We start from the raw sequence: 26,596 nt of genomic DNA on the forward strand, positions 1-26,596 counted from the left end.
CTTTCTTTGATATTTTAATTTCTGTTGATTTTTATAAAAAATTTACAAAATGATGTTTTTAGTTTTACATTTAGTGATTAAAAAAAAAAAAATTTAAATTGTAGGTTGGAATTTTCCACCAAAAATCACACAAAGAATTCTAATACTTTAACAAAATTATTTCTTTTAAAAAAAATCTAACAAAATAAAAACTAAATTTGCTACTACATTAAAATAACTGTATTTATTCAGATTCGTTTTCTTCCTTTGTCTGTGATGAAATGAATTCTGGGTAATCTATATAACCATCTTTGTTTAAATCGTCTTCTTCTAAAATTTGATCTACCATTCCAGCAAGCTCCTACATTAATACAAAGTATATTTTATTGAGATTCCTTAGGAACGTATCTTACCGATCTTTTTTTTTTTATTGAGTAACCACTTAGAGTTTACCTCTTCAGTGTATTCCTCCGGTTTTTCACCACCTTCATCGTCGTGATAATGAGCCATCGCATTGGCAAGTTCGATTCCGTCTAATTTATCATCATTGTCATTATCGTGCACTTTAAAGTAATGGAACTGAAGATCAGTGTTACTTAATTGTTTTTCAGAAACGTTGATTTGTTCTTTTAAATGCTCCTTAATATGCCTAAAAATAATTCGTATAGTTAAAACATTAACAACAAGTATTAAGTAATATTAATAATTAAAATGTTGAAAACCTCAATTTTTCAACTTTTTTTTAGCGAGATTAGTTTTCATGTTTGACATTTTTTTTATTACCCTCGCTGTTCTGTTTTTGTGATGTAAATAGAATTTTATATATATATATATACTAGCGTGCAAAAATTTTTGTTCAAAGATTAATGTTGATAAAAGATGAAATATGAAGAATAATAAATTTTATGCTATAAACAATAGTTTACATGATGTTTTATAAATTTAAAAAAAGATTTTATCAAATTACTCATTTTGTTTTCATCAACGTGACCTCTTTTGGCATCTATGATAACCTTACATAAGTTTGGCGTTCTAGATACCAACTTTTCATTGTTCCACAGTTTAAATTCTTCCAGAGTTCCTACAAACATTTCCGGAGGCTCTGTATATTTGTTGGAGTTATCATGCAAACTTTTCTGTCCAGCTTACCCTACAATTTGAGATCAAGTGACTGTGGAAGCCATATGAGTTTGAGGGCTTTTTTGGTCTGTTTGGTTTTAAAAAATTCAGACATTCTTTAGACATCTGTTTAGAGCCATTAAAAACCCTTGATCAATATTTCTAATACCAGATGGCACTGTGTGGCGAACAAAAATAATGTAATAGGAAATTTTGTCAATTGTTGATGTCATTTTTAACAATACCCTAACCTTTCCTCCTCCAAAGCCATCCTAAACTGTCACATGACCTCCACCATGTTTCACTGTATAATTCAACAGTTAACTTTCTATCGTTCCCCGAGTTTCTTCAAATATATTGACACCTTTTAGTACCAAACAAATTAATTTTCAACTCATTCTTCCAAAAAACTCTGTTCCATTACTGTATTGTCCACAATTGATGTTCTTTGGCCATCTGAAGACGTTTTACTGTGTTTATGTGTCGCAACAAAGGGTTTTCGATAGGCCATTCAACCATTTAGACCCACGCTACGCAATCATCTCTTATCTATCACTTGATATCGGAGTTAGTCTTGTTTGATATAAGTATTCTTTTATTATTGTTGCTTGGAGTCTTCTATTTCTTTTGCTTATGACTATTATGTCTTAAACTTTACTTTCTGAAGTACATTTCGACCTTCCACAACGTTTCCTCGTTGAGTTTGTTATTGTATTTTTAAAGCGAGCCAACGTATACGTAACACTTGATTTCGAATTTCTAAATTTTTTGGCAATTTTATTCATAATAAAATTTAAATTTTACCATGTAATTCAAATGAATATTTACGTCTTTTTTTCGTTTTTCGTATAGTGTAGTAATACTGTAGTAAAGAAAGTATTATTTGAATTAAATATAAAATTTAACTAAAAAAATAACAAAAAATCATTCTATTAAGTGAAATTATAAATATTAATGAAAAAATGGGCTAAAATAAAAAGTTGATAAAAAGTTAAACTGAAAAGTTCATTGCAACAACGTTCATCAATGATGTTCATCAATGATGTTCATCAATGATGTTCATCAATGATGTTCATCAATGATGTTCATCAATGATGTTCATCAATGATGTTCATCAATGATGTTCATCAATGATGTTCATCAATGATGTTCATCAATGATGTTCATCAATGATGTTCATCAATGATGTTCATCAATGATGTTCATCAATGATGTTCATCAATGATGTTCATCAATGATGTTCATCAATGATGTTCATCAATGATGTTCATCAATGATGTTCATCAATGATGTTCATCAATGATGTTCATCAATGATGTTCATCAATGATGTTCATCAATGATGTTCATCAAAGATGTTCATCAATGATGTTCATCAATGATGTTCATCAATGATGTTCATCAATGATGTTCATCAATGATGTTCATCAATGATGTTCATCAATGATGTTCATCAATGATGTTCATCAATGATGTTCATCAATGATGTTCATCAATGATGTTCATCAATGATGTTCATCAATGATGTTCATCAATGATGTTCATCAATGATGTTCATCAATGATGTTCATCAATGATGTTCATCAATGATGTTCATCAATGATGTTCATCAATGATGTTCATCAATGATGTTCATCAATGATGTTCATCAATGATGTTCATCAATGATGTTCATCAATGATGTTCATCAATGATGTTCATCAATGATGTTCATCAATGATGTTCATCAATGATGTTCATCAATGATGTTCATCAATGATGTTCATCAATGATGTTCATCAATGATGTTCATCAATGATGTTCATCAATGATGTTCATCAATGATGTTCATCAATGATGTTCATCAATGATGTTCATCAATGATGTTCATCAATGATGTTCATCAATGATGTTCATCAATGATGTTCATCAATGATGTTCATCAATGATGTTCATCAATGATGTTCATCAATGATGTTCATCAATGATGTTCATCAATGATGTTCATCAATGATGTTCATCAATGATGTTCATCAATGATGTTCATCAATGACGTTCGTCAATAACGTTTCAATTCGCAGTCAATACAACACTATTTTTGTTTTCAAACATGTATGAAAATAAATGAATGAAATTAACAATAATGCTATAAATGCTTCTTTAAAACTAAACTAGTTTTAAAATGTATTAAAATATGTTTTAAAATAAATAATACTGAATTGACCAAAAAACTTTTGCACAGTAGTGTGTGTATGTGTCTATAATTTAAAAAGTAATATTTGAAAAATTAGGTTTTCAAAAAATTCATCGAAAGGTTGAAAACAAACACTCGAAATTCCTAGTTTTGAGTTTTTAACTGAAATACTTTAGGTCTTTTAACATTTACAATTAAAAATGGTAAATTTGTTAAGTTATTTATACCATATGAAGTAAAATTTAATATAGATAAAAATAAAGAAAACGCCATTCTTAGTAATAATATTTCTTACCCTTTCACCCTAACTAAAAAGAATATCAAAAGAACTTTAAAAGTCATTTTATTAAACAATGAGATGACTTACATAAAGTGAACGTGGACTAATCAATTTAAACCTATACATATAGAGATTTATAAAATCTAAATAATTAGTTTTTTTTGGTCTAATTTATACTGCTAGGTGGTATTGTTACAATCAGTTACTGAAAGTTGAGCAATAAACATGGAGTTGGGGTGATATTATCACCACCCCACCTCCACGTTTGTATTGTTGTAATTACATTACAAGAAGAGAGACGTTTTTGTATCACACCAATAAATATTTTAATTATTGAAGATTGGTAAAAAAAGCAGTTGCTCACGAATTATATGAAGTCCAGCAGTTATCAAAGGCACGAGTAACAGAATCTCGAAAAATCTCTCTATAAACAAAAAATCATGTCGAGGGAAAAGGTAATTTTGACACGGGGTATGCTCCGCATCATCAGATCAGGCTTAACGATGGGAACTTATTAAAAAAGCACAAGGCATTTACTTTTCCGTGTCTTAAGGATAAACCGAAGCTAAACATTGTAATTCTCTTAGAAGCAGACAGCATGTATTGCCGTCTGCGATCTGATGAATTAAAAGTTGGTGGGACGTCTTGTATGAAGGGATTACTGAGCTAAATTTTGTGTTGAGAGTGTGAAGTGATATTTTGGTCAAACTTCTTAATAAGACCAAATATATTTGTAGTTATTGGATCTTTCAGCAACATTCTGCTCCATCTCACAAGCTAAGTCCACACAGCAGTTGCTGGAAACTCGTACACCAGAGTTAATTAAAGATGAAACTAAAGAATGCCCTTTGGAAGCCTAAACCCAAGTCTGCTGGAATACGAATTGTGTTCAGTGTTTGAGGACAAAGCCTATACCAAACGACAATAGTCAGTATTGAAGAGTCTAAGTGAATAAAGAAAGCATTTGAAAGAGGAGTATATAAGAAATATTTTGAGAGTAAAAATGAAAGAAAACTAAGATTGTTAGAAGTATGCATTTTTTTAATGCAATACTTGTAAGCAGCTTAATTCTACTAAGCAGAAAAACATATTTTAATTCTTTTTTGACCATCACTACTTGGCTTTCACTTAGGAACACTGTTATCAACAATATACACGTATTTCAATTAGGCGATGAAATCTTCGTAAGTCTAAAGTATTTTTTTCGTGAAAAAGTATAAATATATAACGAATTGGAGATTTGTTGTTGCAAATTTGGAGTATTAAGAAAAGTAACTAATTGTTCTATGGCTACTTAATTACAAGATTGTTTAATTTTTAATGCCCACTGACCTTTCATAGAAAAAATTTGAAGAAAATTTACCAAGAAAATGCTAGATCTGTGTTAATTATTTTAGCGAGAAAAAACAAACTACGTCTACTTGATTATTGCATAATAGCTAAAAATTTTTGTAAAAAAATATCTGAGAGGATCGCAAACAAATAGAAAATAGAGTACACCTCCGGTTGTTTGAACCTTACCTTTTTTAAATTTCTTGTTGATTTGAACAGCGACACAAATCTTGAATATTTTCACCATTTGAGCGCAGTTTACAAATATATTCCATATATACTCTAAAAAATTTTTCATTTTTGTGAAATTTTACATCAATTTACTTAAGCTGTAATCAGTTGCTTCTATACCATTGACCGTGACCAATAAGATGGTGGAAAATTTTTTGTTCGAATTTATACACGAAAAGATCAATATGAAATTGAAAAAAAAAAAGATCTTTATTTAGTAACCAAACGACGAATATCTTTCAATTAAAAAAAGTTGAATAATTTTAAGTAGAAATTAAAAGTTTGGTGTGTCATTAAATTTTTTCCCATGTGGAAGATTTTCACTTCCAAAATTTATCGTACAAAGAAGATTTTTTCCCCTAAAACTATGCCTTTAAGTGACAAAGAGCATTCAAAAATTTACTGAAACTTCCGATTATGGTAATTTGTTTTTTTAAATAACAGAATTTTCGTTTAAGTTCATTAAAATTATATCGGAAAAAAAAAATAGTCAAAAATTACTAAAAATAATTGAAACTACTACAAAACATGAAATAAAAAAAGTGATGATGATAAAAAAAAATCTCAATTATCATTAAACATAACGTTCATAAGCAAAACCATCTCTTACTCTTTATCTTGAATGTGTTTCGCGTCATGCATTTTGTTTTTTACATGGGTCTCCTGATGTTTACTGTCGTTACTTGTTTTGTTATCGAAAATTTCATGCTTCTGGTGTTTTTCGTTCAGCTCATTGCTTCGACACAGAGTACACGCCAATAACAACGTTATAAAGTAAATAATTACATAAGTCATTTTTTTATTAACATAACCTTATTTAATAGCAAAAACCTTCAGTAAGAAAATTATGGTTTAGAGAGCATCAAATTTTTCGGCATGCAAGCATGAGTTCTCTTATTGCGCATGTGCACGATCGATCTCTACGAACATACAGACGTGGCAAACAATTCGGCCGATATTGTTGTTGTTTTGAACAGTGTCACGTGTTCCCCCTTCAGTGATTGTGCGTACTCTTCTGTAAAACGACGTGAGCTCGAAGTAGGTATGACAACTTCTGTTATGGCTGCAGAAGCAGCAGAGCAAACACAGAAGCCGGCTGTAGAAAGTACTTATAATGGCGATCTCACTATAGAATTAAACACGTCTGATTTGAAAAATTATAGTGTGACGCCATCGAGGGAAGAAATTTATAAACTAGGATTTTCTCTTAACGACCTTTACAAGTTATCACTTCAGTTTTATAAAAAAGGTAAAAATACCACCTATACGTTTCTTAAAATGCACTGCACCATACAGCCTTTGAAATGAAAGAAAAGGTTTTTCTTACATAAATAAAAAAAATGGGTAAAAATTAAGTAGATGATTATATGTAAAACTTTAAAGTATAAGGTTAACCCAGGATATGGTTAATTAGTAAAAATAAAATGACGTTTGGTTCTATCTTTTTTCCTATTTTAACATAATTAGATAGCTAAGGTATATTAATCATGCAGTGTGATCATTAATTCATGAATTATGTTAAAACTTGGTTATCTATGAAATGCTGAATATCTGCTTAAATGTGTAAATTATCTAATAAAAATATTTATCGAAAAAAATGGCTTAAAAAAATTTTTTCTCTCTCTACAAACCTTCAATATTTTTTTGAAATCAGAAAAACTCCTTCTTTATAACTTTATATCTACATTTTAAAGCAATTAAAATGTAATATACTATTATCATGAAATTGAATTGCAGTAAGTTTCCTATATGAAAATTTTTTTTCTTATCATTCAAAAAAAAGGAATCTTTCATCACTCCATTAAGCTATTTATTCAAAAATTTTATATATAATATTGTAGTTTTCACAATAAAATATCTAAGTATATTAAAATTTTAAGTATTGTCTATGAGGAGACAGTTTATGTGCCCTTATTTTTGATATAGATCCTGATGCATTGTTGATACCTTATCTTGATAAAGTCCAACTTGTTGCACTATGGAAACAAGTTACTTGTGGGAAATTTGACGAGTCAAAGAGTCCAGATGTAGGATATTTTGATGTTATTGGCAATGACAGGAAGTGAGTTCAAATTTTTACTTCTTCAATCAAAATCCTGGAAATTATTTCCCTTTTTTAAGCTGGATATAATATATATTAAGTTGAATATAATATATAGTAAGTCGAATATAATATATAGTAAGTTGTAAATAATTGGTTTTATAGAAAAGCTTGGGAGGCTCTGGGAGATTTGTCTTCAGATGTTGCTAAACAAAGTTTTATATCTATCCTGGAGACCAAATCCAAGAATTTTGTACCATTTATAGAAATGAAAAAACTTGAGCTGGAGGCTGAAATTGAGAAAAAACGTTTAGAGTTAGAAGCACGTATGCAAAGAGAAGAAGAAATGCGAAGGAAAAAAGAAGAAGAGGAGCGAATCAGAAAAGAAGAAGCAGAACGAATTAAACATGCTCTTCTAGTAGAGGCAATGGCAATTGAAGAAAAGAAGTATCTATAACATTATGTTTTATAAGGGCTTAAATTAATTATCTAATTATTAAATATTTTATCCAAAAAATTATTAATCATTAATAATATTTATTCAAAGTATTTATTCTATAGATATTTTATACATTTTTTATTAATTCAATGCATATTTGTTTACTTAATAATCTATAATAATATATATGTAATCAATAAGTGTCAATTGACAATCCAACTTCAACTGTTTGTTAATTTTCTTAAATTTTAGTACTCTTAAGTTTTTTATACACTTTTGTTTATTTCATTATTATAGAAAAAAAGAAGAAGAGGAAGAGTTGGAGAAAGTAAGTTTTTTTACCAAGTGATAATGTAAGTATTATTACAGTGTAAACCCAGTTTATAAACTATTTTTATAGAGTTGTTGACAAAATTTTATCTCTTTTTCATTTTATTTTTTTGAAAATTCTAGAACTCTATTGCCTTATTTCCTGTATATAGAAGCAGCTATTGGAATCATCTCCTAAGTTTATGTCTTCTAATATTGTTGGAAACTCTACAGGAAACTCTATGGCACAGGCATCACTCTGGACAAGACCTAAATTACAAGAGTTTATTACACATGTAAAGCGTGATGCAAATAGTGTTTTAGTAATTGGTCGAGGGGAGACTGTCACCATTAGAGTGCCAACACATGAAAATGGTAGTTTTTAAGCTTAAATTAATCTGGAGTTTTTCTATTTTTGGCAACAAAATATTTTTGTCCTTTTTAATTTATTAATGTTTGTTCTTTTGAATCTTCAAATCTAACTTGTTTCTTCATTTAGTATTTTTATTCTACTATTTATCTTTAATTTATCTTTATCTTGTAGGCTCGTGTTTATTTTGGGAATTTGCTACAGAATTTTATGATATAGGTTTTGGTGTTTATTTTGAATGGACTTCAAATGAAAATAGTGCAGAAAACACTTATAAGCAACATTTAGTTGTGCATGAAAATGAAAACAATGATGAAGTTATTTTAAAGCCAAATACTGATGAAGTTTTGCCAGTACTCCGTAGAAATTCTCATGAGGAAGTGATTGTTGGCTCACATCTCTATCCTGGACAAGGAATTTACTTACTTAAATTTGATAATTCTTATTCTCTATTGCGATCTAAAACATTATACTACAGAGTTTATTATACCAAGTGAATCTTTTTATAAATATGGTATAAAATTTATTTATAGTAGTTATGAAAATGCGCTTAAGTATATGAGTGTTAAATGTGCTGTGTACACTTTCAACCATGTGTAAATATATATACAAAGTGTGTGTGTGTGTGTGTGTCTATACATACATACATACATACATACATACATACATACATACATACATACATACATACATACATACATACATACATACATACATACATACATACATACATACATACACACATACATACACACATACATACACACACATTTAATATGTTCATAAAATGCAGTATGTCTTATACAGGTGTCTATGTCAGATGTCCCTCAAAAATTTGGCATGTAAAATCTTTTTTTTGATAATTGCAGGCTCCTTTTAATAAATTTTTCAAATTTTATGTTAATACTCTTTCAATTAATAACAAAAGCTGCATACCAATTTTTAAAATTTTGTTTGAAGTTTTTGTAAGATTTTTTTTAAAGCTTAAACGCTTGTGTTCTTTGATGTTATTTATTTAACACTCTGATATTTTTTTATGCTTAATGGGAAAAGTTGTTAATTTATAGCTTTCATCTATTTTCTTTATTATAAACTATATTTTATGGTTAAAAAAAAATAAATAGTTTTTCCATTTGTTCTTTGATTTGGGAGGGATATTTATTGACTTTATTTAGTTATAAATTTATTCTTATTTTGTTAGTTCTAAGCATAACTAGTTTTAAGCACTATAATCTTATTGCATTTTCATACAAATGTCAAAAAATTGAAATTAAAACTTAGTGTTGACCAAACAAAATCTGTACGGTTTTTAAAAGCTCTGGTAAATGGCAAAGTCCAAGTTCAATTGAAACTTTCAATAAAGCAATCCTTTTTTCAATCTGTCTTTAAGTATATAAAAATTAAATTAAGCAGATAAATATTTTTACATATTTAGTATTAGCTTTAGGACTTAAATGATTATAGTTTCTATGAATAAATTTTAATCCAAAAAAAGATCACATGGAAAACATCCAAATTTTTTAATATTCACTTTTATTTGATTCCATTTTATAATTGTTTTCTAGTTTGGTAAGGCTCAATCATAAAAGTATTTTATAAGAACAATTCCAGTTTCATAAAGGAAAAGGGTGTTAGTTCCTAAAAAATTTGTATAGCCTTAAAGAGTTTCTTTCTTGTCAAAGTAAATAATATCCTAACAAATTGAGGTAGAAAAAAATCTTTTTACACTAAGAAAACAAAAATCATAGCTAAATATCAATATGTTCTTAAAATTAAGTAGGCAATACCCGACAAGAAAATTTAACGTGGGCCATATATGGCAATTGCATGTTAACCATATATTTCCCACTCTCCTTTATGGGATGGCGCTGATGCGTCCCATATGTGGCTTTAATGTTTATAGCAATAAAACCACACTAAATAAGAACAAATGCCACTCTTAATTTGTGCGCAAAAGTTCAAATGGCCCACGCGTGGGAAGCATTTGCTAGCCATATCATTACCACACTTCTTAATGGGATGGCTTTAGTGCGGGCCATATGTGGGTTTAATGCTTATAGCACTAAAACCACACTAAATAAGAACGAAAGCCACACTTCATCTGTGCGCAAAGGTTCATCTGGCCCACGTGTGGGAAGTATATATTAGCCATATATTTACCACTACTCATTATGGGATGGCGTTGGAGTGGCTCACGTGTGGCAATAGTACTTATATCGCTCAAAACCACTTTCAGAACGAAAGTACACTAACTTTTTACATGAAATCTGATATATATATATATATATATATATATATATATATATATATATATATGAAAAATAATATACTTCTTGCTTTTTGTTATAAATTTATTTACAAACATTTTATTTATTTACAATAACTTTTCATTAAATTTATTTATTCATTCTTCTCTCGATGCATACGTCTACCACCACGATCTGCTGAGTTATGCAGTGAAGCGGTGATGGCTTCATTGACATCTTTGTCTGTAGCATTTTTGCAATGCCTTCGAACAGCAACTAAAATCAGTTTATTATTATTTATTATTTCGATTATACAAAAAATTAATTAATTTATTAAGGGTTAATGTCAACTTTATCAATAAGTACTTGTACTTGACAAACGGTTAACTCTAACGGAATAGCTACTTTGCTTACTTGCAATAAACTTTACAAAAGCCTCAATTGAATATTTGTTTGAGCGTTTCCCAGTACGACAACAACTCATCTGTAACTCATCAGTCATGAAAACATTCAAAATGTTTCGTACCGTATCAGATATATACTTTCCACCTGCTGTTGCTAGCCACTTAATCTACATTCAGAAAAAGAAAGTAAACAATTTAAAAGTACACAAAGGTGTATAAACACATACATAAATATATATAAGTGATTACTAAAAAATAAAATTTATATATGAATTCAAATTATATAAAAAATTGTATTATCTAAAAAAGGTTAAATATTCGAATTTTTAATTTTTCAATGGATGCAACCGGAGTTTTTATTAAAAAGTTTTTCAATAATATTTAAGTACAACTTGCAAAAAGTGAGGCCATTTCTTCATCCTGGCATTGCAACAAAACAGCATCTAACTCTTCTATGCTGCTTGATTTCGTAAATAAACTTTCTTCAGTATGACCAATTGGCATACGCTCTATCAAATGTTTAATCTCTTTTGTCGCAGACGTTACAGATTTTACTAAATCTAATCAAATCGAACTGTTATAAGTATTTAAAAGATAGACAAATTAATATATGTACTTTAAAAGATTTTTCACCTTTAAGTAAATTTTCAATGGAGGACAATCAGTATTCAATTGACTGTGTGATTGGTGTAAGGGTGTCAGTGGAATTTTTGGTGTATGGCATTGGCAAGAACTCCTGATATAATTTTAAAAAAAAATTCTACTTTAATTACATTTATGCATATTTAAATTTAATGATCTTCAATTATAATTATTCTACTTAACAGCAAACTTATAATTACTAAAATAAAATTTACAAAAATCTTACTGAAGGTAAATTTATTTCATCAGGATCATTTAGTAATGACACAAAGCTTTGACTAGATTTTCCTTGGTGTTGCATCTCTCGAAAAACATTCTAATCATATATCAAAATTAAATGTCTAATAATAACATTAACAAATTTTAACTTATAGTATTGCTATCAAACAACATGTTTAATACTTACAGCATGATGTGGTATTGGCAGTAATGGTTGGCTACCTGGTGTTGATGTCTAAAATATTTTATGCTAATTATTAAAATCTAGTAAAACTTTATCTAATTTAAGAAAATAAAAATTTGTTGATTGTAATCAACAAGAGTAAGCCATGTTTAAATAAATATTTTCGTTTCCACATTTAAAATAATTATTTAACATTTTTTTCATTAACGTAAGCAAGTTAATGAAAAAAACTTGTTTTTAATAAAGTCACTTTATAAGCTTACAGAAATGACAGCCTGCTGAAGAGATGTAGGCATGTTGAAATCAGAATCATCTTCACTAGACATATTGCCATGAATTTGAGAAGCAAATAATGAAGGGGATAATCGTTTTGATGTTGTCTTCCTACGACATGAATTACCTTCATATTCTGAAGCAAGATCACTTGTTTCTTCAGATATTTTTAACTTTTCTAATGCTCTTTCCTCACAGTCTGTAACAAAGTAGTCAAAGTAGTACAAAGTAACAAAAATGTGAGTTGATTGTGCATTAAAGTAATATTAATAAACCAGGTATAACTTAAACGCACACACACACACAAACACACATATGTGTGTTTTTACCTGCAGTAGATAAAATTCGTATTTTGTATCTTTCCCAATCTTTATTGGGAATCTGTCTCTTCCGGCGCATTCCTTTTAATGAAGTCATGCTACATTTTGGCCACATACACTCGCTGTTTCCATTAAGCCATTCCTTTGGAACATACTCCACAGTATTGTCGTTAAGGAAATGAACAATATAAAACATATCTTTACACTGTAAAAAATATAAATAATATAAACTATTTGTGCATATTATAAAAAACTCTAGGAATTAGGAAAGATAATTTCAGTAAATATCGTTTTGGGCTGGCACAATATTTACAGGGTATTTGCCACCCTGATGACACTATGTTTACAATAGAATTACCATAATTCAATAAAAAAAATTTTGCATAAGTAATAGTAGTAAAATAACTATATAAATTCCCAATACTTGCTAGGACTATAGCAATATAAATTAACAATATCAAGTAAATAAAAAATAGGTAAAACAACTCATACTTTTCTATATATAATTATTTCATAAAAAATATCTTTATTACATAGATATAAAATTCATAAGAATGCCTATAAAAAAATAACACTAAAAAACTCATAAAAAAATTAAACATCTTTTACGCAACTGATATAAATTGGTTATACAACTAATTATGTAACAAACTGTTTTTTAAAATTAAATACAAAATTTAAAAACTAGATAAAAGTCATTTTTCAAGATTTAAATTGAAGACTATAAGTGCTAAAAGTACAAATGTCTTCAATTGTTAAACAGTTCAAAATTTGATGCTGTTCAAAAACTAATAGTTTATATAAATAATTCTGGTATTTTGATCAATAACTAAACAATTTATTAGAAGCAAATGGAATAATGTAAAATATACTATTCTCACAAGGAATACACACACATTTGTTAATTATTGAAACATTGCATACATTACTATTTGAGTGTTTATACAAACCTATATGCATAAATGAAGAAGGATATGGATGGGAATACACGTCTTCATATAAAGTCATTACATTTCCATTACACACAACATCGGTAACAAACGAAGTAACACATACTATTCCAGAAGAGGTGAGATATATATTGTCTGGTGAATGTGTAGATAAGTAAAATAAGTTATTGCAAGATGGCGATAATGTTTTGAAAATTGAACTTCTAATTACATTATTGATGCACTGTTTGAGGCAATTGGTGTTGGAATTAATGGTCTTTTTAATATGCCTTAATTTATTCTCAAAAGGAAATGATGACCAAAAGTCAAGTGGACCAAGGTTTTTTACAAACTCATCTAAATGTAAAAGACAATGAATGTTATACACTAAATTACCTTTACCATAATGATCTGCAAACGTAGTAACAAATTTCTTCAAACACCAGGAAATGTTATCCATAATTGGTAAAAAATCTGATCCAAGCATATTGAATGCTGCAAAATGGAGAAGCATAGTATGAGCATAAACACTGGGATGCAGAAAAGATCTCATGACTAATGGTGCCAAATAAATAAAAAAAGTTCTAAATTCAGTTGCTTTCCATCGGTCCATCTCAACCAATGGTCTCACTTTTCTGTGTTTAAATTCTTTAGGCATGTGTTTCCCATTTTCAACGATCTTATTTGATAAAGCAACTCGATTAGAAGGTGGTATGCGAAATGAACCTTTGTACACACATGTTGAAGAAACCCATAAAAACAAAAGTTTTCTGAACACACCTTCACATAACAGATGCATGTACTCAGCTGGCACACAAGTAACAGGAGGTACAATACTACCAATTGCCGTCATTTCCTTTTGGTGATCTTTTTCTTGAAAATTCAAAAACTGCTGATCAGTTCGAGCAGGAGCATCATGATTATCAAAAACAACCTTTCCATTAATATAGCTACCAGTTTGTCTGCAATACTCACACCCATTGTAACCATTAAAATACTTTATACCCTTTATAAATGCTCTTGCCGGAGCATCACTTACAATACAAAAAGCTCTAATAAGATACCTCTGTCCTGAAACTACAATTGGGTATTTTAAATTGTTCAAGTTTTCTACAATCCCTGAAAAATATTTATTCAGGTCATTCGGTTTATTTGTGCCAAAATAAAGAGATACAATGAAAGGCTCAAGGCAAGTACTTTCATTAACTTTTGCTAAAATAGGCCAAAATGATTTAGAGCAGGATTTGAATAAAGGCATCCCATCGATATTAAATGTTAACGTGATAAGTGTAGAATGAAAATGAGTAGCTTCAGCGCAAAGTAAATTATATCGATCTGAACTTATCCTAAAGCTTTGCAAACCAGATTCTATATACCTAATAAGTTCAGTTTCTAGGCCAAAGTGAACAAATTCTCCACTACCCATCTTTGAGATATTCAAATGGGTCGAAGAACATTTTAAAAGTGTTTTACATGATTTAGGTAACTCCGGATGTTTTGTTATAAGAATTTTTAACAAATCATCCAATGCTTTATTTTCAACATTGTATTGAATTGCCCAAACACGAATTTCCTCTAAAAGTGACTTATTTTTAATTTCTTCTGAGCTTGTATCTATGATACTTTCAAAAGAACGATAACTACCAAGGTTAATGCTATTATTGCTACTTGCTTCTAACGAAGAACTCTTGGGCTCTTCTTGATCGTAACTAACAACAACCTCATGAATTGCAGCATCTTCCTGAGCTTTTTTGTAAAAAGTATCAACTTCTTCATTAATGACAAGCCTTTTTTTCTCCTTTGACAGCCCACTCCATTTTTTATCCTTTAAGAAATAATATGATACAGAAGTAATTAAAAATAAATTGTATTTTAAATGTATTTTATACTAAAAAAATGTAAATAAATATGAGTATATATATATACATAATATACATATAAATGTATATATACAATGTATATATATATGCAATGTATATATATATATATATATATATATATATATATATATATATATATATATATATATATATATATATATGTTTATATATATATATAAAGATATATATGTTTAAAAGTCTATATTTATATATTAAATTAATAGTTGATACCTATTAAATATAAATAATAATTTAAATATATATTTATATAAAAAGTATCTATATATAATATATATATATATATATATATATATATATATATATATATATATATATATATATATATATATATATATGTAGAAATAATATCAATAGATACAAAGTACGCTTACATTGTTAGCCATTTTATTTAATTCTTTTATTACTATTCCCGCTTCTTTTATGCGATTGTGTAAGATGATTTTTTTTTTCTAGAAATTAAACTGAGATATTTGGAAAAATTATTTTACTTAGTAATATTTTCCTCACTTCTTTTATGCAATGTGCATAAGGCTGATTTTTTTATTTCTTGAAATAAACTAGGATATTTTTAATAATTTATATTGGATAACAAGCCACAAAAATTGTCATTAAAATACCGCTAAAAGTTATATTGGGTATATATACCCAATATAACTTTTAACAATAATATATTATTAATATACCCAATAACAATAATATATTACCCTTTAACAATAATATAATACCCTTTTACCCCCTTAACAATAATATAATACCCTTTTAACAATAATATATTATTAATATACCCAATATAAATTTTAGCGGTTTTGTAATGCAAATTAGAGTGTTGAAAATCTATTTAACAAATCAAATTTGCATTACAAAACCACCTGAACATAATATATATATATATATATATATATATATATATATATATATATATATATATATATATATTAATATATATATATATATATATATATATATATATATATATATATTAATATATATATATTAATATATATATATATATATATATATATATATATATATATATATATATTAATATATATATATATATATATATATATATATATATACATATATATATATATATATATATATATACATATATATATATATATATATATATATATATATATATATATATATATATATATATATATATATATATATATATATATATAGAACCGTCCTGAGGCAGCCGCTCCAGGCCTCGCGCTTAGCAAGGTCTCCTAAGCACGGCCGTACCGAACGACAAAGACGTGGGGGGGGGGGGAATGGAAAAAGCCAAATTTACCGACAAGATCTTTTTTTTTTTTTTTTTTTTAGAAGCCAAATTTCAGTTTTAACCGACAGAAGCCATAATTCGTTAAATAAGGGGGCCAATCAGAGTTGCTGTCCCAGGCGGCGTGTCGGCTCTTGGCGGCCCTGCCTATAATAAATTGAAGAATAAACTTTATTGTTATTATTATAGATTATTTTATAAAACACTCAGTTCCTTTATAAACCTACAAGAAAATAACAATTTTGTGTTTTGCATCTACACACTACCTTTTTAGACAGTAAGAGCGCCTTAAATAACGACTTTCAAGAAGGCCTCGCAAAAATGTTATTCTCAAGGCCTCGCGTTTTCTAAGGACGGCTCTGATATATATATATATATATACATATATATATATATATATATATATATATATATATATATATATATATATATATATATATATATATACATTTATTTAAGTTGTTGATACCGTATAAACTAAAAAAACACAAATTTGCATTACAAAACCACTTAAACATGTTAACAAAAAAATATATATATTAAATTGATAAGCGTCTGACGTAATAAAATAATATTGCGCTTTTCACAATGGAATGAAGTAATTTATTTTAAAGTTTAAAGCGTGGTATGATGTGGCAAGATAATGAATGGCCCATATCATAACCACATCTATTTTAGCATGTGTTTATTTAAAGAGTATACCGCATTAAGTGGGATAATTATGTGGACCCCATTATGTGTTTCACACGTGGGCCACACTCATCATCAGTTTATATATCGATAAACATCTAGAATATAGTTTCACGCTTTAAATCCACTTATAAGCACTATGGCCACATGTGGCCCACATATACCTTTCTTGTCGGGTACTGTTTTAAATTCTAAATCGAAGAACTATCCAAACAATAGTTTGCGCTCCACGTGTAAAAAAAAAAGGTTTACTAATCCCAATTATCTAACTCAAATTAGAGAAGGGCTAGGTTTAGAAAAAAGAAGATCTATCTATCTCTAAATCGCACAGATTAGTAATAGACTACTTAAAGTATCTGTTGATATGGCATTCACAAATTTATAGAAATCAATGAGGTGAACTTAACAAGAAGACATTTGTTATAACGAAGTTTTGCACTCTCCTTACATAAAATTGATGATACTTTGTGTAATTTACCTTATGCACATATAAAATTGGTCCCAACCTCGTCTTTTAGAAACTAGCCTATAAAGAATTAATCTACAAGGTCTAAGGTTTAACCAGATGATAAGTCAAAATCTAATCTCTATAGCCGAAGGAGAAAAAAATTAAAATTTTAAGGTATATAGCTGATTTTGCTGATCACAAAAGTGGGTTCCCACGCAGTGTAAGATTTTTTTGCAAATTATTGGGTTGTGAAGAAAGTTCTTTCACACTTGCACCATTAAAAATAGACCTCATAGCTGTTGTATAGCCTCCACACTCCGATGTTCTCACACATCAGTACTGCATAGTCTTTATTCATAGGGAAAGGTCCTAAAGTTGGGGATATGGATTCCCCACAATCTTACAAAACATGACAAGGACATGCACTTGGAGATATGCACATTCTTGCCCTCCAAAAAGAAACACTTTGACTGTTTAAATCGCTTTATTACTGGCGATGAAAAGTAGGTACTTTACGTAAACCACATCCAAACGAGTAGACCATCCAATTTGAGTATTCGAATACTTGATATTCGAATATATTTGCGTGTTTTTGTAATATTTGATATTCGATTATTTTCTCCAATATTCGAATAATTTCAAAAATGTAAAGGCAGAGTAAGCTTTTAAAAAAGTACTGTTAATTTCTCTTTTTGCAAACGAAAAAAAATTTCTCTTTTTGCAAACGGAAAAAATTCTTAGCATTTTTATATAACCTTGAAGTGGAAAACTTAAATTGCATTTTTGTATGGTTTTTTTTTTTGTGTGACATTATTTTTGTTTGCTTTTAGAAAACAGTCGTTTATTTAGATTGCTTAAAAATATAAATGCATATTTGTTCCATAAAAAAAAATATTAATAATAATCTTAATAATAATAATTTTTAATACTTTGTGAATAAATAAATATAATATACAGTTAAATAAATATAATATAATATACAATTTGTGGTTGCATAATTTGAAGTGGTAAGTTAAAATTTTTTAAATTTTCTTAGATAATTCATCTCTGGTTTTTTTAGCCATGTCAAAAAAATCCAAGGTATGGGAGTTTTTTAAGAAAGACGAAAAAAATATTGGTGAAGCCAAATGTGGTAGGTGCAACACGAACATAGGATGGAGAAGTTCAACTACTGCTATGATTAATCATTTGAAGCTACGACACAACATATTGATATCTAAATCGGTATCAAATGACAATGATGGAGAAAATAATATTCCTAAGAAAAAACAAAATACTGAAATAAGTAATATTTGGCCATTTGTAAAAAAAGAATCTTTAAATGAAATATTGTCAAAAGTCGCAGCTTTTGATGGAATGGCTATCACAGCAATGAGTAAATCCCAAGCTATAGCTGGTTACGTGCAACAAAAAGGTTATAAAATGCCGAAAAGTCCGAGAACTATTTCAAAATGCATCAATAGCTTTTATAAAGAAAAATGTGTTGAACTGCGGGAAAAATTTGAAAAATTAAAAACAGCAAATCGTAAGTTTGCTATTACTGTGGATGAATGGACAGATTGTACTATTTTACATTATGTAAACGTAACAGCTCATTGATTGGAATAGACTCAAATACAATTGAATGCTATGTTCTGGGTTTAACGGAAATAATTAAGCAGGCAAATGCAGAAACAATTAAACATTTGGTTGAAGCTAAGTTAGCAGACTTTGGGATTTTCTTAAAAAATGATGTTATTGCATCTACTAACGATGCAGCAGCCGTAATGAAAAAATATGGCAATATATTAGGTGTTTTAAATAAACTTTGCCATAATCACGCGCTTCATTTAGCCGTGATGGATTGTTTTTATATACCAAAAAATTCTATTCGCAATGAAGTGTTTGACGATACCGAAGATTTTGTTGATGAAGATGTAGAAGAAGATTCCACAGAAGATCAGTGCTCTGATTGCAATTTGGTGTTTATTGAGGAGGATAAATATGATATGACGTTAGATTTTGATCAAATTATTAACAGGTTAAGAGGTGTTATAAGAATGTTTCCTTAGTCGAATTGAATATTGATCCAATTCCAGAAAATGATAATTTTGTGCTACAAAACCTTGTTGATGTTCTGGCACCAGTTGAAACTGCTGTTACTGAATTAAGTAAAAATGATGCAAATCTCATAACTGCTGAAGGAGTTTACAAATTTTTGTTTGAAAAGTTGCAACCAATGCAAACTAATATAGCAAAAAAACTGATACATGCGATCTAAATAAGGATGGATGAAAGAAGAGATCCAGTTTTAATGACATTGATCATTTATCTGGAGAGTGGAAATATACCAAGTTCTAACGCTCATTTTAAATATTCATCAAAAAATGCAGCAATATTATTCGCTGTTAAAATTATGGAACAAATATATCCACAAATGTTTGAAGAAGAGCAAATTAATAATGATTCTACCTCATCTGATGCAGATGATTTAATAGAATTAACATCACCAGTTGCAGTCAGATTGCAAAAAGAACTCCAAAATGCAATAAGTTCTATTACAGAACCAAAAAACTGTCATGTTAGCAATCGCAGCGAAATTGATAAATATATTGAATTGAAGAAAGAATTTCGTTAATTGGATTCTTTTAAAAAACGGTCGACAACGCTGGACGTTTTGTATAACGCTTTAATAACAATACGCCCTACCTCAACAGCTTCTGAAAGAGTATTCTCAACAGCAGGTGCAATTAAAACGAAAAGAAGAACAAGTCTAAATTTCGAAACATTCAATTCTCTTTTATTTTTAAAATATATGTTTTTAGAAAAAAAATAATACATATATAAAATAATAAAATCGTTCATAATAAAATATAAAACACTTTTATGATTAGATTATTATTATTTTTTATTTTTTTAACATGTCTTTTAACTTTTTGATAAATTATTCGAGTATTCGATTACTCGAATATTTTCAGATTTTTCTATTTGATATTCGAATAGTTGAAAAGCTCGAATAGTTGGATGGTCTACAAACGAGTCAGTGGGCTGAAGAGCGGGCAGAACCAGAGCCGAAAGCAGATCATCACTAAAGAAGAACATGTTTTTAGTGTGGAAGGATGTACATGGATTGTTCATTTCTAGATTCTTCCTCCCAACACCACCATAAGGGCTGATTATTGTCCACAACTGGAAAGACTCAGACAGAAAATCACTAAAACGCAACCATAGCACCAAAAGATTGTTTTTCTTCACAACAATGCGTGGCCACACACGAAAAAGTTTACATTTTTTAAACTTGTAGAGATGAGATAAGAGATCTTGCCCCATCCGCCATATTCTCAAGACATCGCATGAAGCAATAGCAATATTTAAACCTCTGTATAAATATTAGAAATATTTTAGTATTAAAAAAGGGCTGTTTTTCAAATATGATGCATCGATATAAGCTTAGTATATAATTTTAAAATTTTGTAACTCTTTCTCAATCTTCAGATAAGCTACAAGTTTAAAGTACAATATAAAGCTGCCTACATTAGTTTAAAGTATAGTGGGATAAAAAATGTAAATTAAAAAAATTTGAGTCATATCATAAACTTTAATCCAATTTAATTGAAGAGAAAAAGCCATAATTTGTGAAGACTGAAAAGTTTATCTGGAAATTTGTGAAGAAATACTGAAAGTTTATCTGGAAATTTTTTACTCTGTCCATTCTGTCAGTTATGAAACCACTAGACGACTAAAATAGACCATTTACAGAGTGTTGCTAAAAAATGGCTAAAAGTGACCGGGAAGAACACATCTGACAGCGTGTAACATTTGCTCTCTTCTGTTTATTGATGTCTTTGCTTACAACCTATGGTGTTCTATGTTTCGCGTTAACAAAAACAAAAATAAATTTTAAACAAAAATAAATTTTATAATAATTTGAATTTATTAATGGTATTGCTTATCAGTAATGTTATAGCCAACAGATGCATCTAAAGAGATTTTGAAATTTTTTAAAAATTTCATACACCAAAACTGAAAAAAAAAAAGATTTACAACCGGGCTACAAGCGCAATTAAATAGCGCAAAATGCCTTTAAAATTTAAATGTGTTCCTCTCCTTTTAACTATAGAAATTTGATTTTAATTCTGGTTAAAGCTGAGACCATGTAGATTAATGCTCCATAGGTTATTTTTTTGATCCTCAAAGTTGAGACTGGAAACAATTTTGGATAAGTTAAGTTGAGAAAAGTTGAGACTGGAAACAATTTTGGATGTGTATGGTTAGAAAGCGCAAACTGCACTCCTACAAAATAATCGTTTTTGCTTTTACGAAAATTTGCTCCTACGTAATTGGCTTCAGAGAGAAACAAAAAGTTATTAAAATGCTTTCAAAGTTTTTGAGTTTAAGAATATAACACACTGTTGTTAAAAATAAAGATAATGCCCTTCAAGCTAATCTAAAAGTGCTACCTTTATGGGGTGAAAGTAGACACATTCCACTGTCGACAAATGTAAATTTTGAAATCCAATATGACGTTCTCGGAAATAAACTTACTTTGAAATTGTTGAAAAAACTGTTTCTTGGCTCAAAATGCGAGAAAGAAAGATTTTTATTAAACCTGACCTACAGGCAGCATCCACATAAATGTTAATGGATATGTGACTAGTTCCTATGTTTATAAGTAGATAAAATGTTATGCAAATATCTGACATTACTGTTGATTTGTTGATATTTTGATGATCATATCTCATTTTAACATTTTTTAATTCATAAAATTTTCAATTGGCAGAGTACCATCATGATTATTGACTCCAAAATATTAAATATAAAATATTCACTAACTTTTTGGTTCCTTTAAAACAACTTTTTTTTACAATACTTTCCACCCAGACAAGCTAGCTGAGGTTGGCATAACAAAGTGAACATATTTGAATGATCTCACTCTATCTTTGGTAAAACAGACAAATTTTTGTTGTAAGAAGGTCTATTTTTAATGATTATAGTTGATCACGTGATAAACACATGTTAAAACATGTTAATTGAGCTTAGCAACCATTGTGTCAAGCAAGTAGAAGATTTTGAGATCATCCCAAATTCTTGACTTACATTACATAATCTTGTCCCTTTTTGGGTTAATCGCATTAACGACTCGTGATCTTTTTTACAAGTTCAATTGTTCAATTGCAAGATGTAGCTTACTTACTTTTCTAATCCCATGTTATATTTTTTGCAACCAGAAATCTTCTGGTCTCGCTTTTCTATTTTCTAAACCTAAACCAATAAGGAAATTTAACATTCTTGATTGTTCAACCTTTTAGTTGCTGAAATATACAATTTGCCACAAGGTTTTCTACTTCTTTTATATTCTTCTTCCAAAGGTTATGGTTCCTTTTCCTCTTGTATCTAACAATTTCTTCAACATCTATTTTAGTATCAAAATATGGTAATAAAAACTTTTTAGTATTGCTATATATTACTTTACAGATTGTTTTTCTTTGTCGATAAAGTTGATACAACTGCCAGATATAATCTTAATAAAGGAGGGGGGTAATTATTATTACAAGCTGTGCACTATTGGGCATAAGGAACTTTCTGATGATTTCACAGACAATGAAATATTTTGTGCCATACAGAAATCAAAATTTAAGATGCTTTATTTCTCAATTGCCTGCATTTTAGATCACTTATTTCCGTAATTTTAACTAAAGTGATATAGAGGCTGTAGCATTTACGGTAAAGTGTAATGATGATATGTGATGATATGTGATGACGTGTAGGTGATGATAAAACAGTATAAGTCCCAAAACGGCATTTGAAACATTATGAAAAAAGATTTTTAAGACAAGAATAAAAATGAATTTAAAGTTGATAATGTAAATTAAAGCATTTCGTCATTTAATACAAAATTATTCAAAATTTAACATCAATTTAACTGTATCACCGGCTAAAACATTCACTGTAACATTTACAGACCTTGTGGAATGATCTCCTCTTTAATGTTTTTGTCTCTCAACCACATTTTTTGCCGTCAAACAAAATGCAGGAAGAAGACAAAACTCCTTTAATTGGGCATTCATCCTTGAAAGAATTCACTCAAGATATTTTAAAAAAAACTGTACAACTTATACAATATGGAAATTCACTTTCAACTAATTTAGAAAATTATGAATACTTTTCAAGCTTTCCAATTTATTCAGAATTCTGTTTCGAAGAAGGATCTCGTTTAATAAATATAATTGGCGAACTTCTTAAACACCATGGCGTACAGTGTTCTTGGTCTAATCAAAAGATAGACGTTGATGAAAGATTTGAAAGACTTATTGATGCAAATGATGTGATGCTGGAGACAATTGGATCATTACTAGGTAGAGTAACTAAAATATTTTATAGGTACCTGTGATGTTTATTGATCTTTTCTTATAATAATTGTAAACGATGTTTTGTCTAAATTCATATGAATTTTTGTTCTATCTTTCTAATAAATATTGCTCTGCATCATACAAGGTAATGTTAAGTATATTTATACAGAGGTTTTCTACCTTATATTTTTTTATGCAGATGAAGCAGCTGGTTTAAAAAAGAATAGCAAACCAATTCTTCCGCCAACATCTGCTTACAAGCAAAGCTCCCCTGTTGTATCCAGTTGGAATAAAGATAAGAATTATAAATCTACTGCTAAAGTTGGTGCCTTTAAACTACTTCTAGCAAAAAATATTCAAAGGCCTCAATTAAAGTTTATTGACAAGATTGATAACAGTAATACACCTTTTGTTCCTTATCTTAGACAAAAGCACAATTCTTTAAAGCCTAATCCGGTAGAATCAGATATCATTGATATGGAGGCTGTTGAAAACCATCCATATGCTTATGAGCTATCTAAGCTGGAGCCACATGATTGGCAATTAGATGAAAATGAGCCATTGGAATTTTTACCGCTAGATACAACAAACTTAACCTACATTGATACAGTTGAAGGTTTAAATAGTTTAATTCTTAAACTTAAAAATGTAAGGGAAATTGCTGTTGATTTAGAGCACCACTCTTATCGCTCATTTCAGGGATTTCTCTGCCTAATGCAAATATCAACACGTACTGAAGACTACATTATTGATACTTTGGCACTAAGAGAAGAAATGCACAAAATAAATGAAGTTTTCTCAGATCCAAATTTGTTAAAAGTAATGCATGGTGCTGATTCAGATATAGGTTGGCTACAAAGAGATTTTGGTGTTTATGTAGTAAACATGTTTGACACTGGTCAAGCAGCTAGAACACTTCATGAAGATCGTTTCTCACTTGCTTATCTTTTAAACAAATATTGCAATGTCAATGCTCAAAAACAATACCAGTTAGCTGATTGGCGAATAAGGCCTATTCCTAAAGAGATGATCACTTATGCACAAGAAGACACCCATTATTTGTTATACATATATGACTTATTGCGTAATCAATTGATCAACAAAGGGAATCCAATGAAAAACCTCTTAAAAAGTGTTTATTCTAAAAGTACTTCAATATGTGCAACAATATATCAAAAGCCACTGTTTAGCCACGATAGCTATATTGCAACATATGAAAAGTATAGAGGTCGACTCAATCCTCAACAGTTGGAATGTTTTAGGCTTTTGTTTGAGTGGAGAGATAAAACTGCTCGTGAGGAAGATGAAAGTTTTGGCTATACTCTTCCAAATCATATGCTTTTTCAAATAGCTGAGAACTTACCAAAAGAACCACAAGGAGTTATTGCTTGTTGTAATCCTGTTCCTCCACTTGTAAAACAAAGAAATACTGAAATTCATCAGCTTGTAATGTTAGCTAGAGAATTTGACCCTCTCAAATCACATCAATCTAGTAATCTTATTAATGATAATCAAAGCATTCAAAAAACATTTAAGATAAATTTAAACGATGCAAGCTTAAAAAGTGGTTATGAGCTATATAAAGTTACAGGACCAAACGTTAAAACTAAGTTGCCAATAATTAATCTTTTTGAAGATAAATTGTTTGAGCAGAATAGCAATCAAAAAAAAGCTGCTGCTATCCTTAGTGCACTTATAAGTCCATTTCAGATATATTTACCTAACACTGGAAAGGAAATAATTGCCCCAGGTGAAATTAACAAAGTTTGGCAAGAAGCATGTAAAAATGTAGAGATTATACAAGAAGTCACTGAGCCCAAATGCAATAAAAAAAGGACAGTTAATCTTGACAAAGAAGAAAAAACCCTCAGAGAATTATTGCCAAAAAAACAGAAACAAAACTTATCTGAGAAAGAAAAGTGTAAAGTTAAAGTTTTATATGATGAGACTGTAAAAGGAAAGTCTGATTATGTGCCTTTTGACTATTCTGATGTTGATATGGAAAAATTTCTTAGTAAATCATCAAATTCTACTCCTTTAGATGCTTATCAATCAGAAACACAGGAAGTTAAACTTGGAAAGGTCGTTAAGACAAGAGTACATTCAAAATCTGGTGCAAGATCAATGACATTTAAATAATGCTTTTTTTTATAGTTTGCAGAGATTTAATATCTTTTGATGAACTTTTTTTTTCCACCCTGCAGTTAATTTTTTTTCTCAGATGGAAATTATTGCTAAGCTTTGAATTTTTAATATATTATTTTTTATTTTTAACTTTGTAGTCTTTCTTTTAACATAAGCAGTGAACTTTTAACATAATAAATGCTTAGTAAATACCATTTTTCATTCAGATGTTTTTTTTTTAACAAATGTATAATGCTAGAATGTTGCTCACATAAAGTAAATGCTAGTTTAAAATTATTCAAATTTTTTTCTTTCCTGAGCTGTCTG

At 28.9% G+C, this 26,596-nt stretch overlaps 3 protein-coding genes and 2 pseudogenes across 5 annotated transcripts in view; 2 read left to right on the forward strand and 3 right to left on the reverse strand.

The window, feature by feature from the left end:
• LOC145183334 (ribosomal oxygenase 1-like) overlaps positions 1-26,564 on the forward strand; it is a 45,742-nt gene extending 19,178 nt beyond the window's left edge. The window contains exons 8-9 of the mRNA XM_090084520.1: positions 23,821-24,151; positions 24,345-26,564. Coding sequence (XP_089940646.1) covers positions 23,821-24,151; positions 24,345-26,284 — 2,271 coding nt within the window. The 3' untranslated portion in view covers positions 26,285-26,564. The remainder of the gene's footprint in view (positions 1-23,820; positions 24,152-24,344) is intronic.
• Positions 138-6,005, reverse strand: LOC145182781 (multiple coagulation factor deficiency protein 2 homolog). Its single transcript, XM_080058017.2, has 3 exons — positions 5,724-6,005; positions 433-628; positions 138-340 (listed from the first exon to the last, which is right to left on the reverse strand). Exons 1-3 carry the CDS (start codon positions 5,906-5,908, stop codon positions 224-226), a joined length of 498 nt encoding a protein of 165 aa, XP_079914143.2. The 5' UTR covers positions 5,909-6,005; the 3' UTR covers positions 138-223.
• Positions 5,975-9,402, forward strand: LOC145182780 (Golgi resident protein GCP60-like). Its single transcript, XM_080058016.2, has 6 exons — positions 5,975-6,362; positions 7,040-7,175; positions 7,320-7,601; positions 7,891-7,921; positions 8,076-8,277; positions 8,447-9,402. Exons 1-6 carry the CDS (start codon positions 6,017-6,019, stop codon positions 8,767-8,769), a joined length of 1,320 nt encoding a protein of 439 aa, XP_079914142.2. The 5' UTR covers positions 5,975-6,016; the 3' UTR covers positions 8,770-9,402.
• LOC149889865 (uncharacterized) lies at positions 10,603-13,051 on the reverse strand (annotated as a pseudogene). The gene is made up of 8 exons (XR_016451871.1): positions 12,570-13,051; positions 12,231-12,439; positions 11,971-12,018; positions 11,791-11,880; positions 11,556-11,658; positions 11,319-11,482; positions 10,933-11,089; positions 10,603-10,794 (listed from the first exon to the last, which is right to left on the reverse strand). The product of XR_016451871.1 is annotated as an uncharacterized LOC149889865 (transcript).
• On the reverse strand, positions 13,377-16,098 carry LOC149889866 (uncharacterized; annotated as a pseudogene). The gene is made up of 2 exons (XR_016451870.1): positions 15,762-16,098; positions 13,377-15,314 (listed from the first exon to the last, which is right to left on the reverse strand). The product of XR_016451870.1 is annotated as an uncharacterized LOC149889866 (transcript).
• Positions 26,565-26,596: the final 32 nt, after the last annotated feature.

Source organism: Hydra viridissima, unplaced genomic scaffold (assembly GCF_058129835.1).
Source record: "Hydra viridissima isolate aposymbiotic clone 2 unplaced genomic scaffold, HvirCarnegie_v1 scaffold_4, whole genome shotgun sequence".
NCBI lineage: Eukaryota > Metazoa > Cnidaria > Hydrozoa > Anthoathecata > Hydridae > Hydra > Hydra viridissima.

What these genes read in the sequence shown, in the direction of transcription:
- LOC145182780 (XM_080058016.2), top strand. Translation starts at nt 6,017, where the DNA reads ATGTGCACGATCGATCTCTACGAACATACAGACGTGGCAAACAATTCG. An exon ending in GTTATTGGCAATGACAGGAA is followed by an intron (nt 7,176 to 7,319) that starts GTGAGTTCAAAT and finishes TTGGTTTTATAG; the next exon opens with AAAAGCTTGGGAGGCTCTGG. An exon ending in ATGGCAATTGAAGAAAAGAA is followed by an intron (nt 7,602 to 7,890) that starts GTATCTATAACA and finishes TCATTATTATAG; the next exon opens with AAAAAAAGAAGAAGAGGAAG.
- LOC145182781 (XM_080058017.2), bottom strand. Translation starts at nt 5,908, where the DNA reads ATGACTTATGTAATTATTTACTTTATAACGTTGTTATTGGCGTGTACT. An exon ending in AAACACATTCAAGATAAAGA is followed by an intron (nt 629 to 5,723) that starts GTAAGAGATGGT and finishes AATTATTTTTAG; the next exon opens with GCATATTAAGGAGCATTTAA. An exon ending in CGGAGGAATACACTGAAGAG is followed by an intron (nt 341 to 432) that starts GTAAACTCTAAG and finishes GTATTAATGTAG; the next exon opens with GAGCTTGCTGGAATGGTAGA.